This window comes from Zeus faber, assembly GCF_960531495.2.
Source record: "Zeus faber genome assembly, chromosome: 17".
In the NCBI taxonomy this organism is placed as follows: Eukaryota; Metazoa; Chordata; class Actinopteri; order Zeiformes; family Zeidae; genus Zeus; species Zeus faber.
This window is the reverse complement of record NC_137204.1, coordinates 13740223-13753342: the sequence shown is the minus strand read 5'-3', so window position 1 is coordinate 13753342 and position 13120 is coordinate 13740223. Positions and strand designations below refer to the sequence as shown.

The following is a 13120-nucleotide window of genomic DNA, read 5'->3' as shown; positions in this document are numbered from 1 at the left end:
ATAGAGGCGCCAGGCAACAAATGAACAGGTGCCAGTTAAACTGGACAATTTTGAAGCCAATCTACTTTGCAAGACAATGGCACATGTCACGAGGAGTTGATGTGTGTGCAGTAAGTTGTGTAGTAGCACATGTGTGAACAACCTCTGAATCACAGCAGTTACGATATAGGTGTGAAACACACATGGACGTGCTTCTGTGAGGAGGAGATTTGTGTTTGTATATGAGGAGGAAAAACATTCAAAAGGCAGGTATGCTGCTGTGTAGTGTATGTCTGAAAAGAGTGAATGTCAATGTAACATTCGTTTATGCATAGATGAAAACATGACTTTAAAAATTCCTGCATTAGCAAGTCGATGAGTCATCAAACATAAATAGCCAAAGCATTTCTGCTTCCACCTTTTACCAAAAGCAGAACAGTATGTCAAAATTGAAATCACAGCAGGTAAATTAAAAAACGATTTTCTTTTATCCTGTGTCAGTGGGGGGTAATCAACGACACATCAAATTCAATATCACAGGGAGGAAAAAGTAACAGGGAGGTTTATTTTCCAAAATAAAAAACAAAATGTCCCGGTTGCAGGATACTTTTGAATCGGTTCAATTAAAAATGTTTGATTGTATCTGTTGGCCTGATGTGAGTTCTAATCTTTCATCTGTGTTTTTGAGGTGGAAATTGCAAATGTGAAAAAAGGTGTGCATGTGCGATGCATGTGAGAGAACATTTTTTAACCATAGCACAATTAATAATGAAGTATCCAGCGTGTTGATATCCTGCCCTAAGAGTTACCGTTTCATTGCAAAACCAAATCGAATGAAAATATTTCATGCAGCAAACATTTAAGTGACACAAATGGTTAAATGTAAGAAGTTTTATAAAATTGCCACATCCTGTATAATACAACACACACATTGTGGAGGCTCTGGAAACTGCTCATGTTTAAGAACAAAGGAAGCTGACTGATGATGACCAGGAGTATTCCATGCATGAACTCAGCGGAAAGTTTCATAAAACTATTCATATATGCAGATTAAGTACAGGAGGGCAAAGTTTTGGCAAAATGCCGTCCTAGAAATTCACTTGGTTTTAATTTGGTTTGATGTTAACAATTAGTATGGTATGGATATCATGTAACACCAGGGTCAATTTTCAAGCACTAAAACCAGCAGAGTAGCTCACAAAGTACACAATAAAAGGTAAGTACTGTACTTGGCAATTTATTATAGCAGAGCGCATCAGAATGTAATCCCACAAAGTAAAACTCTGTATTAATAAATTTACATCATCACAGCAGTATAGAAGCACCCATTTACAACCCATAAAGTGTTTCCACTTTCACAAAAAAAAAAACAACAACAACAATCACTCTGCCCCTTCTGTGCTGACGATGGCCACCGCTGAGACGTAGTAAGGTCCTTCTCGGAGATACGTCCTGAGACGCAGGAAGTGCTGGCTGCCCAGGATTTCCGCTGCCGTGGACGAGCTCACGATGGACCCCACGAGTTCAAACTTTGCATCCTTGGCTTCCTTTGTTTGCCCGCTTGAACGGTCCATGATGAACTCCATGAAGCCTGGCGTACTGATCATCAACTGCTGGCCCCATGGCTGCGGAGCGACGGCCTGCAACAACGTGGAAGTACACATAAATACACACAAGTCCTGATTTGTGGGTAGCCTGGAAATAGGGATTACTCCATTGGTATTTTGAGGTAAGTGTCTATGTTCAGTTAACAAACAAACATGAGGACGGGAGAGCGGCTGAGATATTATCCAAACCATTTGTGACAAGTGACTCCATATTATTACAGAGATTAATATATGACAATGAAACTTTATAACCACTAGGTTAAAACCTGGGAAAAGGGGGAGCATAAAGTAATTGGTTTAAAATCTGCATCAAAACACTGCAACCTAATCCAAAAGTGGATTCATTGATGAAGGAAGGTTGATGCATGGATCGGCAACTTAAAATACCAGATCAAAAGAACAGAACATTACCAGTCATCGTCAATATATTGACAATACAAGTCTTGCACGAGAACGACGTATCCCCGAGGGAATGTACTGTTGACGTCACTTCAAAATTGTTTCCTTTTCTACTGAGGAATTTGAAAATAACTCCAGAAAAGTTTTACATACTTTTGATTTAATGAAAACGAAATAAATGTAAATCACTTGTAATTGAAAAAAGTGGAGATTGCCAAAACAATAAAATAAAATCAACACATTTAATTCCCACCCATCTCCGAGATGGATGCATTTAGAAAATGCGCGCGCGCGCGCACGCACACGCACACACACACACACACACACACACACACACACACACACACACCTCGGCTGCAGGACAAAAACACTGTTATTGCTAACGTCTAATATCAAATACACCTGGAAGCACTCACCATGCAGTCATATCTGTATTTTATAAATCCACTACATCAAAAAATGTTTGCTTTGCTGATACTGATCATAGAGTGAGAAAGGGACCATCTAAGGTTTAGTGAACTGGGGCTTTGAAGCGGTTCTGCACTCACAGCGAATATACGCAGCGCGGCGCAGTGGAGCTCAGGGAAGGGCTGTGTGCTTATTTCGCGAATCATGTCCATGGGATGGTCAGAAAGCAGGCAGAACCACGACTCCGTCAGTGCCAAAAGATCCTCCGTCTGTTGCTCGACCTGCCAATAACAACAGCGTTTCACCGAACCAGGCTCTTTGACATCACAATACAATGACACAGCGTATTCTCCCGTCGGGTTTTTAAATGCCCAGAGAGAAGGCGGTCACGAATACACACGTGTCCACATACACACCTCCAGAGTGATCAGGTGAGAAATGGCCTCCAAGGTGCGCACTCTCATTTCTGTGGCTCCGGTACCAGCCAGACGGCTCATCCTCAGCAGAACTGCCCTGAACTTTTCCCCTGCGGTCGCACAGTAAGGAACAGAGAAAGTGTTCCATGTGACTTTTCAACAAAGTACCATGAAAAGTCCTCCCTGGCCTGTTGACTTCTTTTGCGTGTTAAAGCGCTGCTTAAATAAGAGACATCACCACACCAACCTGTTTTCTGCAGGACCTGTTTGCCTTCTACAGTGGATCCAAGCAAGCCCAGGGTGTCCAGAGCCACCCCCGTCATCACAGGATCCGGGTCCAGCGCCATCTCAAACACCTTGTTCTGAAAGGCGGGGTAGGTCTCGCAAACCTGTTGGGGACTGTCCATGATGGCCAGGTTCCCAAAGAACTTCACCAAACCTATGGAAGCAACCCTTGGGTTATCAAAGTGTGAATAATAACAATAATAATAATAATATTAATAATAATAACAACAACAATAAAAATAACAATAAAATAATAATAACAAGAAGAAGAAGAAGAAGAAGAAGAAGAAGACAGATACAACAAGTATACAATTTAAACCGATTAAACAAATTTTCGTCCCAAAGATACATCGTCCTATGAAATATAACGGTACAAAAACCTGACGACATGCATCAGAATTTTTCCATTTACATGCTTTAAACACAAGAGGGCAGAATCACCAATCCAACTCCACAGCTGTTGACTTCATAAAGAAACCGGAACCAACATGAGGTTCACTCAAGACCCAGATTAATCTCACAAAAGAGTTGATATTATTTCCGCTTCAAAGAAAAACTGATTAAAAAAACTGTCAGAAATAAAGATAATAGATTTAATTGTTTTTGCATATATATTATTATATGTAATATATATATCATACTGTATATATATTGAATAAAGTAAGGACCTTCTACAGTAATAACCTGTTTCCATTAAAATGTTAAGTCCCTAAACATTACTTATATACATCCACTTTAAGTCCCAGAGCCTGCAAGTCACCAATATGATCTTATACGATGGGTCTTAAGGTTTGATCTAACCTTGTTCATTTTCTTTTCGTCAAACTTCCTGGTTTTAGATTTCTCAGCTGAGCGACTCACCGGGAAGGTAGAAAGAGGAAAAGGAGTCGGTGTCTGCTCCTCGGATCATGTTAGAGATCTTGTCCATTACGCCCTGCTGGGCCAGGAACTGCCGACCGTGCAGAGTGTGGGCGAGATTGGTCACCATCTCAATGGCCGTTGCCCTGGAGAAGGACCACATGAGTGAGAAGCAAGTGAAGGGCAACAACAGAGAGAGCCGAGAGGTGGGGTTACGGTTTTTTCCATGTTCTTTACCTAATCAGAATATCGTCTCCTGTCAGCTCTTCCAGCAGTTGAGAGATGAAGCTGCTGCTGACGCAGTAACCAAGGGAAATGGCAGACATAGACGCTATGTTCACCATTAACTGCAGCAGCACATTCAATTAAAAGAAGAGAAAAACTGCTTTTTTTAGCATTTTCAATGTTATTTTAGGCATAGAAAATACATCTTATTTCGGTTCTAAACTAACAAGAGACATAATAATTTTTTATAATACATTTATATCATGAATTGAAAGGGACTGTAGACCGCATCATTCTTTTAATACAATTAAGAAAATCTGCATATTGTTTACCGCATCAAAGAAGCAGAATCAAGTTTGTCATGATTTTTTTACTGACTAGTTCTTATATACTTTTACTCATAAAAACATTATAGTAGAATTTCAGTTCATTGCAAATGTGTATCGTATCCACAAATCTGCAGAAAAGACACTACTGACCAAGATGATGTGCTTCTACTATACCCTAACACACTCCAATCACATAATGGATCAGGGTCTAAACAACTGATTAGAACCACACTAAAGCATCCAACCAAGATGTTTGTCTGCTGCAGGTACCTCATACACTCTGTACCGGACGGTGTCGTTTACACACATCACATCCTTCATATCTTTGAGTAGGTTGCTCCGGAACAGCGTGTCGAGACCAGCTTTGGAGTTACTCAGCTTGGACAAGGAGGAAATAGCCTAGCAAAAAAAAAGTACAGGTAAGTTGATGTACATATATTTGACACAAAAGACGCATCTCTTAAATCAAAGGAGGAACCCGTCAGTGATCACCTCCTTTGCCACGCCGATCTTCTCCTCTCCGACGCAGTGGATGACTTGGCGAAGGATGTCATGGTCATTTAGGACTGGGGTGACAGCATCCGGGTGCGCCACTATTCTACCAATCTGATGTTGAGGAAGTAAAACAGACGCAAGGACGTATTACACGGCAGAGAATAGCCAACACCATAGAGAAGGATCTACAGGCCTACCTGTGTCAGGGCCAGTATTTTGACGGCGTCACTGGGGTGGGCCAGACCCCCCTGCAGCTCCTCTCTGAAGTTCTGGACCAGGTACAGCGGACTGAGGGCCATTAGGATGCGGCCCAGGATGTCCACACACAGCTTGACCTGCTCGCTGTGGATGGATATGCGTTGTACTCGGGAAATTTAAATCAACAGCATCAATGTTTACTGTGGCGTCTGACGGCAACTTGGAACTGCTTCCCACTGCGTCCGCCCCTGAGATCCCGCTTCACGCCAGTGTGTGTGTGTGTGTGTGTGTCGTCTGTGTTCTACCAGAATGCCACCCAGTACAGCTGGTTAATTATTATTATTATTATTATTATTATTATTATTATTATTATTAACTTCTATTACACTGTCACAAATAGATATGGAGAGCAGAATGACTCAGCGTTTAGTAAACGCTAGCTAACTTAACGCCGACGCGAGCGACACGGGCACCGTTCGAAATCCACCTTTCGTTCGTGCTCAACAGGGAGAATATCACGTCGAACCGCTGCCCGGTCACAGAGTCCCGCAGGGCGCTGACCGGTATTGCCAAAAGTGCTGTCTTCAGGTTTTGGAGCTCTTCAATCGGAGCCGCTATGGCGGAGATCTCCCGCAGCAGGCTCTCAATCGGGACAGCCATGACGCTCGGCGGCTGGGGGTCGACGGAGCCTCGTCGTCGCGTGTGTGAAGCGTCCGCGTTTGTTTTCGAAGGGTGCGCGCTGAAATCTCGCGAGACCCGCGCGCATGCGGCGTCGCTCCGCCTGCAGAGCGACGTCAAACCTCCTCCCCGTGGAACTTGTTGAGCCGAGTGCCCCCCCCTTCGCTGGCGTTGGGAGATTTGTTTTGGCATAAAGTATGTACTGTATGTGCGTCGTGTTTATTTATTTTTTAACATTTTATATAATCAAATTTTTTATTTATTTATTTTAACACATTTTGTTTCATTTTAGTACCCCCCTGCAGTACCCCAAATTACCCCCTAAATGTACTAGTACCCCCATTTGAGAAACATCGGCACCGTGGTACCTCGACTTACGACTGCGTCTACTCACGACTAATCCGAGATACGAGTGGCGATAGTCGCGAAAATTGGTATCGACTGGCGACCGACTGCTCCAAGATACGAGCGTGGAAATTTGCAGTTGGCGCAGTCATCAGTCAGCGGGCGACCTACACGGTGTGTGCACGTAGTTCGTGGCTTATCGATATTTTTTTTTCATATTTACTGTGTTTGTGCCGTGTATTTTTATACCCTTCATGATTTCATAACTTATATGGGAAACATTGCTTCGACATACGACTGTTTTAACATACGACCGTTCTTACAGAACGAATTACAGTCGTAAGTCGAGGTACCACTGTATAAGGTATTTATTTGCATCATGCACATGGCAGCCTCTGTGGAAGGAGATGGTGCCCGAGAAACTCGCAAGAGCCAGTGTTGGCTTTGCCCGTTCAGGGCTACTGTAGAAGAAACATGGCGATGCAACATGGCGGCCTCCTTGAAGCTTACCGGCTCCCTATGTAGATATAAAACGGCTACAAATAAGCCTGCATCCAGGAGCTCAATGAGGACCTTTGTGAATGGGTCGTAGGTTCTGTCTGCGGAAGTGTACTGGGCGCTGGATGTCATGGAGATGTCATGGCTCCCTCAACAGCTGTACTGGGAAGGGTGACCTTTTTCATCTTATGTTTTTCCATAGACGGCAACATTGCCTCCGAGTTCACCTGTGGGGATGACAAAGCAGCTTACCTGACAACCTTTGGTATTGCACCACAGTTCTCATCACTACTTTGGTCAAAAGTGAAATCTGCTAGTGGCCTCCTTCGAGTTTTTTCCGACTCTCATTTTCTAATGTTAATGCCTCCAAAGTACCACATCTAAAAACTAAGTCTCTGAGCCTGTTGAAAAGGCATGCGCTGACCCCATGTTTTTGGTAAAAGCCAACATCTTCCTCTTCATTGCTCAAGAGTGCCAGCCTTATATAATAAAATATCAAACTGATAAGCCCATGTTACCTTTCCTGGCAGTCAATTTTTTCACCACACGGAAGTGTCTGTTCTCCAGAGATTTGTCAAAGATGATACACTTAATAGGGTGAAGACTCCAGTGAAGCTCTTCTCAGAAGACTTTAAAGACTGAGAAAATCACAAAGATGCCTCCCTCATCCACATAGGATTTGTTGCAGACAAACTAATTTCAGAGTTGAGGGCGAGGAAGAAGCTTCCTGAGCGAGATGTCGTCACGGTTAGAAAAGAGACCAAGGAGTTCGCTGTCGCAGAAATTCCCCCTGAGGTACACATTGGTGAGAAACTTGGCATGTCTGGATCCACAGAAGATAAAAGAGAAGCCAAACCTTTGTGAGAAACAACTGGGGCTGTGCCTGCAGATCATCTCCAGTGCTGGACACAGACAGATATCGCAGACTTTGCTGTGATATGCGAAACCAGTGAGAATGCCTCACAGTGGCCCACTGGGGCCCACTCCAGGCTGGACATCTTCTTCCAACTGGCCAAGGAGTGGCCATTCAAAGATCTGAGGGAAATCATCCAAAAGGCACACTTTTGGGCGTAATACTGCGCAACAGCACCGCCTCGGGGTACCTGGTTGCATAGTCCACTAGGACCAACACAAAATGATACCCGTGGGCACTGCGGTCAAATGGCCCAGTGAGGTCCACGCCGAGTCTTTCAAACGATGCTTCGACTAGGAGGAGGAGCCCCAAGGGCGAGGTTGGTGTAGCCGGAGGATTGACAAATTGGCACTCAGGACACACGGCGCACCATTTAAGCACATCTGCCCAAATGCCCGGCCAATAGAAGCAGGTCATCATCCACTGCAGGGTTTAATCGTGCCCGAGAGGACCAGCCATCGGGTTATGGTGAGCCGCCGGGAAAAGTATTTCCTGGCAGCTTTTCGGAACTAACAACTGGGTAATTTCCTCTCCTGACTGAGTGTCACGGCTCACTTGATACAACCTGTCCCTAATCATTGAGGAATACTGGTGAGTGAGCATGGTGTGTGGGCGCACAAATTTGCCATTGATCAAAGGCTCAAAGGCCGCGTGTAGGGTATCTTCCCACGACTGCTCTAGCAGAAAATCCTCCATGGAGGGGACCACTGGGAGCAGGGAAGACTCCAGTGTGGACTCCTCCACTCCCGACCCCATAGCAACCACTAACGACCCTTCAACATCGCTGCCCGCCATGCAAAACTCACATTTCCCTACTGACCGTGAGTGCACTCCCCACACCTCCTTTATTAAAGTGTCAAACCTTGGCCAATCCATACCCAAAATCAATGAGTGCGACAGGCGGGAACTAACTGCAGCCTTCACTTCATGTTTTTTCCCTTTGTAACGAATTTCAAGCCGCACCGCCGTGCAGCTCCGAGACGCCTTTCATCTGGTGGCAGCGGGAAGAAGCCAGCACCGTCACCTGCAGACCGTAGCTTAACCACACCCACAGTACGATTACTAGTTATCATTTGAGTTTATTCATAGTTATTTGTTAAACAGCGTTTACAAGTATGTTTTGTTTTTTACTCCATCTAACAGCCAATGTCAAGCAGAGTCAATGGACTTTAATTCTCTTTTCTCATTCCCAGTTCAGTTGTACGTGAACATCCCTACTGATACTGTGGAGGTTGAAGGTAAACACTTAGTTAAATTTACATGACAAAAACTGCATAACATAGCACTGTTTTAGCATCGTCATGCGTCGAACTCGTCTGGGTTTGGTGTTCATTTATTTGTATGAGCAACAGTACCACCAATCTCCTGGTGCAATTATTATTTGCCAATCAAATAGCATACGCAGTCAAAATGTAACATATTAACAGTTGGATTTTAAAACCATTTATTTACACAATAAACATCTACCTATTTGTACTCAGAATGTCAAATATGGTCTGAGAAATCTACAGAGAAGTCTGAAAATGTAACAATCGGAATTTTGAAATGGAAAATGTGTAGGAAGTCTGCATCGAGTTTTTACCATTTCAGCTTCTGTAATTGTACCAAAGCACCAAGAATGGAAATAAAAGCGAAAAAATGTTGTTAAAATAAATATTGAGCGTTGGTAGATCCATGGATTTGAAGCTGTACAATTAATCTGAAGTGAATCAAAATGACAATGTCCAAACTGCAACAGGATGCAATTGGATGTGTTTGAATGTATATGAATTGGTGTATTTGATGTAATTGTACAACTAAGAAAATATGAAGTGTTATGTCTTTATTATCTTATCTTGTATGTAACATGTGGTGAAATTAAGTGTGAAAACCAATGGGAAATAAATAGACACGGCTAAGGGCGGCAACGATCCTCCATTTCTAGGGTCATTTATGTCTTTAATTTGCTTGAAACTCTATTTAAAAAAAAAATAATAATCCTGCACTTGCAGGATAATGAGCCGTGGCGTTCCAGCCGCCATCATCTGAGATACACAGTGATGGAGACAGAACACCAACAGCCACATCCAGTGATTCAAACAGACATTTTCTGGAAGCCTGAAGGCATGACTATTTTTTTTCATAAAACATAAAATGTTCAATAATAATAATAATAATAATAATAATAATAATAATAACTATCACTATTATTATTATTTATTTATTTATTTATTTTACAGATTAATTGAATCGGAATAAAAATAATTAAGAAAACATCCAGGATGCTGCTGTTAGAACAGGGAGGAGGACACCCCACCCTCCACCAGTGTTTCCCACTCCTCCAGTGCCCACTTTTACTCCATCTCTACTCCACCTAATGCAAATATTGTAGGAGAAACTGATTGAGTGAGTAATTGTATGTTCACCCTAAACCTACTTTGCTGATTGATAGGATACATGATGATACCATCGTATACCATAAAAGCAGTGTACAAAACTAAGACGTTTCGAAGTCAGTGGCATTGAACGTGAAGAAACAATTAAGTACAACAACAACAACAACAACAACATCAACAACCACAACAACAACTACAAAAGCAGCAACAATTGTTTCTCAGTTGTTTGCACGTGCATATATACATTTATTTTCCCGGAGCGCCTGCGAGCCTGTTCGAGGGGGGAGCTCCTCGTCCAATTCCTTTCTTTTGGAGATGAGTAAGTTTCAGCCGTGGTGTCTCCGAGACACCACGACATGTACGTCCGAGATCTACCTCCCGTTGGCCGTTGTTTGCTTTTTCCGTTGAAGGCAAATCTCGTTCAAAGGGCATCGCCGTCACGGAGTTATTGTCCGTACCTCGTTTGAAACAAAACTCATTAAACACTTTCAATGCAGGTGGCTTTAAATGAACCGACGTCCGGATTTGGGCCAGATTTAGGTCTTCATCATTTTTGGATGAATCAAAAGTCATAATGATTGTCCAAAAGATTCAAGATTGAAGATTCAAGATTGAAGATTTTTATTTGTCACACACATATACATACTTTCATACATAAAAATTAAGTCGACTGCCACGACAGGAAAAAAATAATTAGCTGAATATGGATTGAAAAAATATATTTATTTATCAGTCTCTTACATTCAGATCCCCATTTTCTGGCGTTTTCAGTGGAAATTAACTCATAAAAAGAAAACAATTTGTTTTCTTTCGAAGATTTTGATCAGCGACTTATATGATTGTTTCACCCCGTTAAGCCTTTTTTCGAAATGTCCTCAAGCTCTCTCAGTGACATTACACCACTATCGTTCTAAGCCTCGTTTGCTTATCGCAGAAGAAAATAGAATGACGTTTCTTCTGTTTTTCCGCACCTCTTCATTTCTTCTTGCTGGCGACGCCGGCCGGACGCTGGGTGCCGCCGCGGTCACTCTGAGGGACTCCCTGCTCCAGCTGAAGGAGCTCTACCCCGGCTACATTGCCGAGCTGCAGTGCCGCATCCTCGGCGTCCGGCAGAACCCTTTGCTGTTCGATTTTGAAAGGGAGATTCTGATCCACGCCTACCAGGCTAAAATACACAAGGCCAGGGTGCTCCAGGAGAGCTTCGGCTCCTTGGTGGGGGCCACACCTGCCTGCCCCCACCCGGAGGCGGAGGGGAAAGCGCGGGAGGCTCAGTTCATCTTCACGGAGGAGGAGATGGAGCTGCTGGAGGCCATCCCGGGTCTCATCCCCAGGTACGCCCACACGCCCGGAACCATCCAGACACCAAGGGGCACCCACACACGCCCGGGTAGACCCGGATAGACGCAGTCACCCACGTACGCCCAGGCACATCCAGGCACACCAAGTCACCCAGGCACACCCAGTTACCCTGGCACACCCAGTCATCCAGGTACACCCAGGCACACCCAGTCACCCAGGTAGATCCAGTCACCCAGGTAGGTCCAGTCACCCAGGCATACCAGGCACACCCAATCACCCAGGCACACCCATTCAACCAGGTACATCCAGGCACACCCAGGCACACCCAGTCACCCAGGCACACCCAGTCATCCAGGCACACCCAGTCATGCCCAGTCACCCAGGCACACCCAGTCATCCAGGTACACCCAGTCACACCCAGTCACCTAAGCACACCCAGGCACACCCAGTCAGCCAGTCACACCCAGTCACCCAGGCACACCCAGCCACCCAGGCACACCCAGTCACCCAGGCACACCCAGTCACCCAGGCAAACCCAGGCACACCCAGTCACCCAGGCACACCCAGTCACCCAGGCACACCCAGTCATGCCCAGTCACCCAGGTACACCCAGGCACACCGAGTCACACAGGTTCACCCAATCACCCAGGAACATCCAGTCACCCAGGCACACCCAGTCACCCAGGTGCACACTGAGTCACACAGGTTCACCCAATCACCCAGGAACATCCAGTCACCCAGGCACACCCAGTCGCCCAGGTATACCCAGGCACACCCTGGTACACACACCCACTCACCCATGAAAGAGTTGCCATTCTCCATATTACAAGTCCGTGTACCATCACAATGATCCTGAAGCTGTCATTTTAAGGTAAAAAAAAAAAGTGACATAGTGTTGCTTCAAGGACAAACACATCAACAAGCTGTGACACTTTAAAAAAAATTGAACTGCAGTGACATTATGTTGGCTTTTTTTATTTTTCTTGTTTGTTTTTTTTCCCCAACACTTAACCCTGGGGGTCACCAGTCATGTGCATTAGAGGACCGGAAGGGCGCGCGGGTTTTTGTTTCCAAAACTTCCGAGGTTCGAGATTCGAGAAGACGTCATCGTTTTTATATGGTGGGGTTTTGCGCATGCGCAGTCAGATGGCAATGCCGTGTGGCTAGATGGCGCTGTTCTCTCCCTGCGTTGTTGGTTTTATTGTTTTGGGTTTTTTTTGTTGTTGTTGTTTTTTTTTTTCATTTTTAGACAGGTGCTGGACATGGACATGGACAGGTGACACGAAAGATGGAGAGATGCAGAAAACGGAGTTCTTGAGACAATTGGTTCCCAAAGGAGTCAGGAACGAGGTATTCTTTCTAAAGAAAACATACTTACGTAAAAGGTGAATTTTATTTACATTATTTATTATTATTTATTTATATATTTTTATTAATGTTTATTCATTACAATTAATTGGAAATGAAAAAGTAGAAGTTTGTTTTCTTATTTTAGTAGTTCATTTTCCTTTTTGGAAAAAAGCTCCCCAATGAACAAAACTCCTACAATACAAGGTTCATTTAATTGTCATTTCTTTCCTTCTCTCATAGTGTAAAGTGACCTACGATCACACACAACAGCACAGTTAAATATTTGTTGGACTCTTTAACATGGAAGTCTTATCTGGCTCGATGAAATTTTTTCCCACTTGATTTGAAATGTGAAATTTTGAATTTTGATTTGAACGTGAATTAACATGTGGAGGAGCAGAAGAGAAGGAAACTCTAGGAGAGAACACGGCGGATTGATTTTTATTTATTTTTTACTTTGTTA

The 13120-nt window shown here is 43.8% G+C and overlaps 1 protein-coding gene across 2 annotated transcripts; it reads right to left on the bottom strand.

The window, feature by feature from the left end:
- Window positions 1-1200: 1200 nt before the first annotated feature.
- On the bottom strand, window positions 1201-5889 carry psmd5 (proteasome 26S subunit, non-ATPase 5). 2 transcript variants are annotated; one of them, XM_080017354.1, is made up of 10 exons: window positions 5687-5889; window positions 5199-5343; window positions 4999-5112; window positions 4777-4905; window positions 4190-4299; window positions 3956-4098; window positions 3057-3248; window positions 2810-2919; window positions 2534-2674; window positions 1201-1619 (listed from the first exon to the last, which is right to left on the bottom strand). In XM_080017354.1, the coding sequence occupies exons 1-10, from the start codon at window positions 5857-5859 to the stop codon at window positions 1362-1364; spliced, it is 1515 nt and encodes a 504-aa protein (XP_079873480.1). In that variant the 5' UTR covers window positions 5860-5889; the 3' UTR covers window positions 1201-1361. The 2 variants fall into 2 exon arrangements, with proteins under 2 accessions (XP_079873480.1, XP_079873481.1); XM_080017355.1 differs by having other exon boundaries at window positions 4190-4243; window positions 4814-4905.
- Between the last annotated feature and the right edge of the window lie 7231 nt (window positions 5890-13120).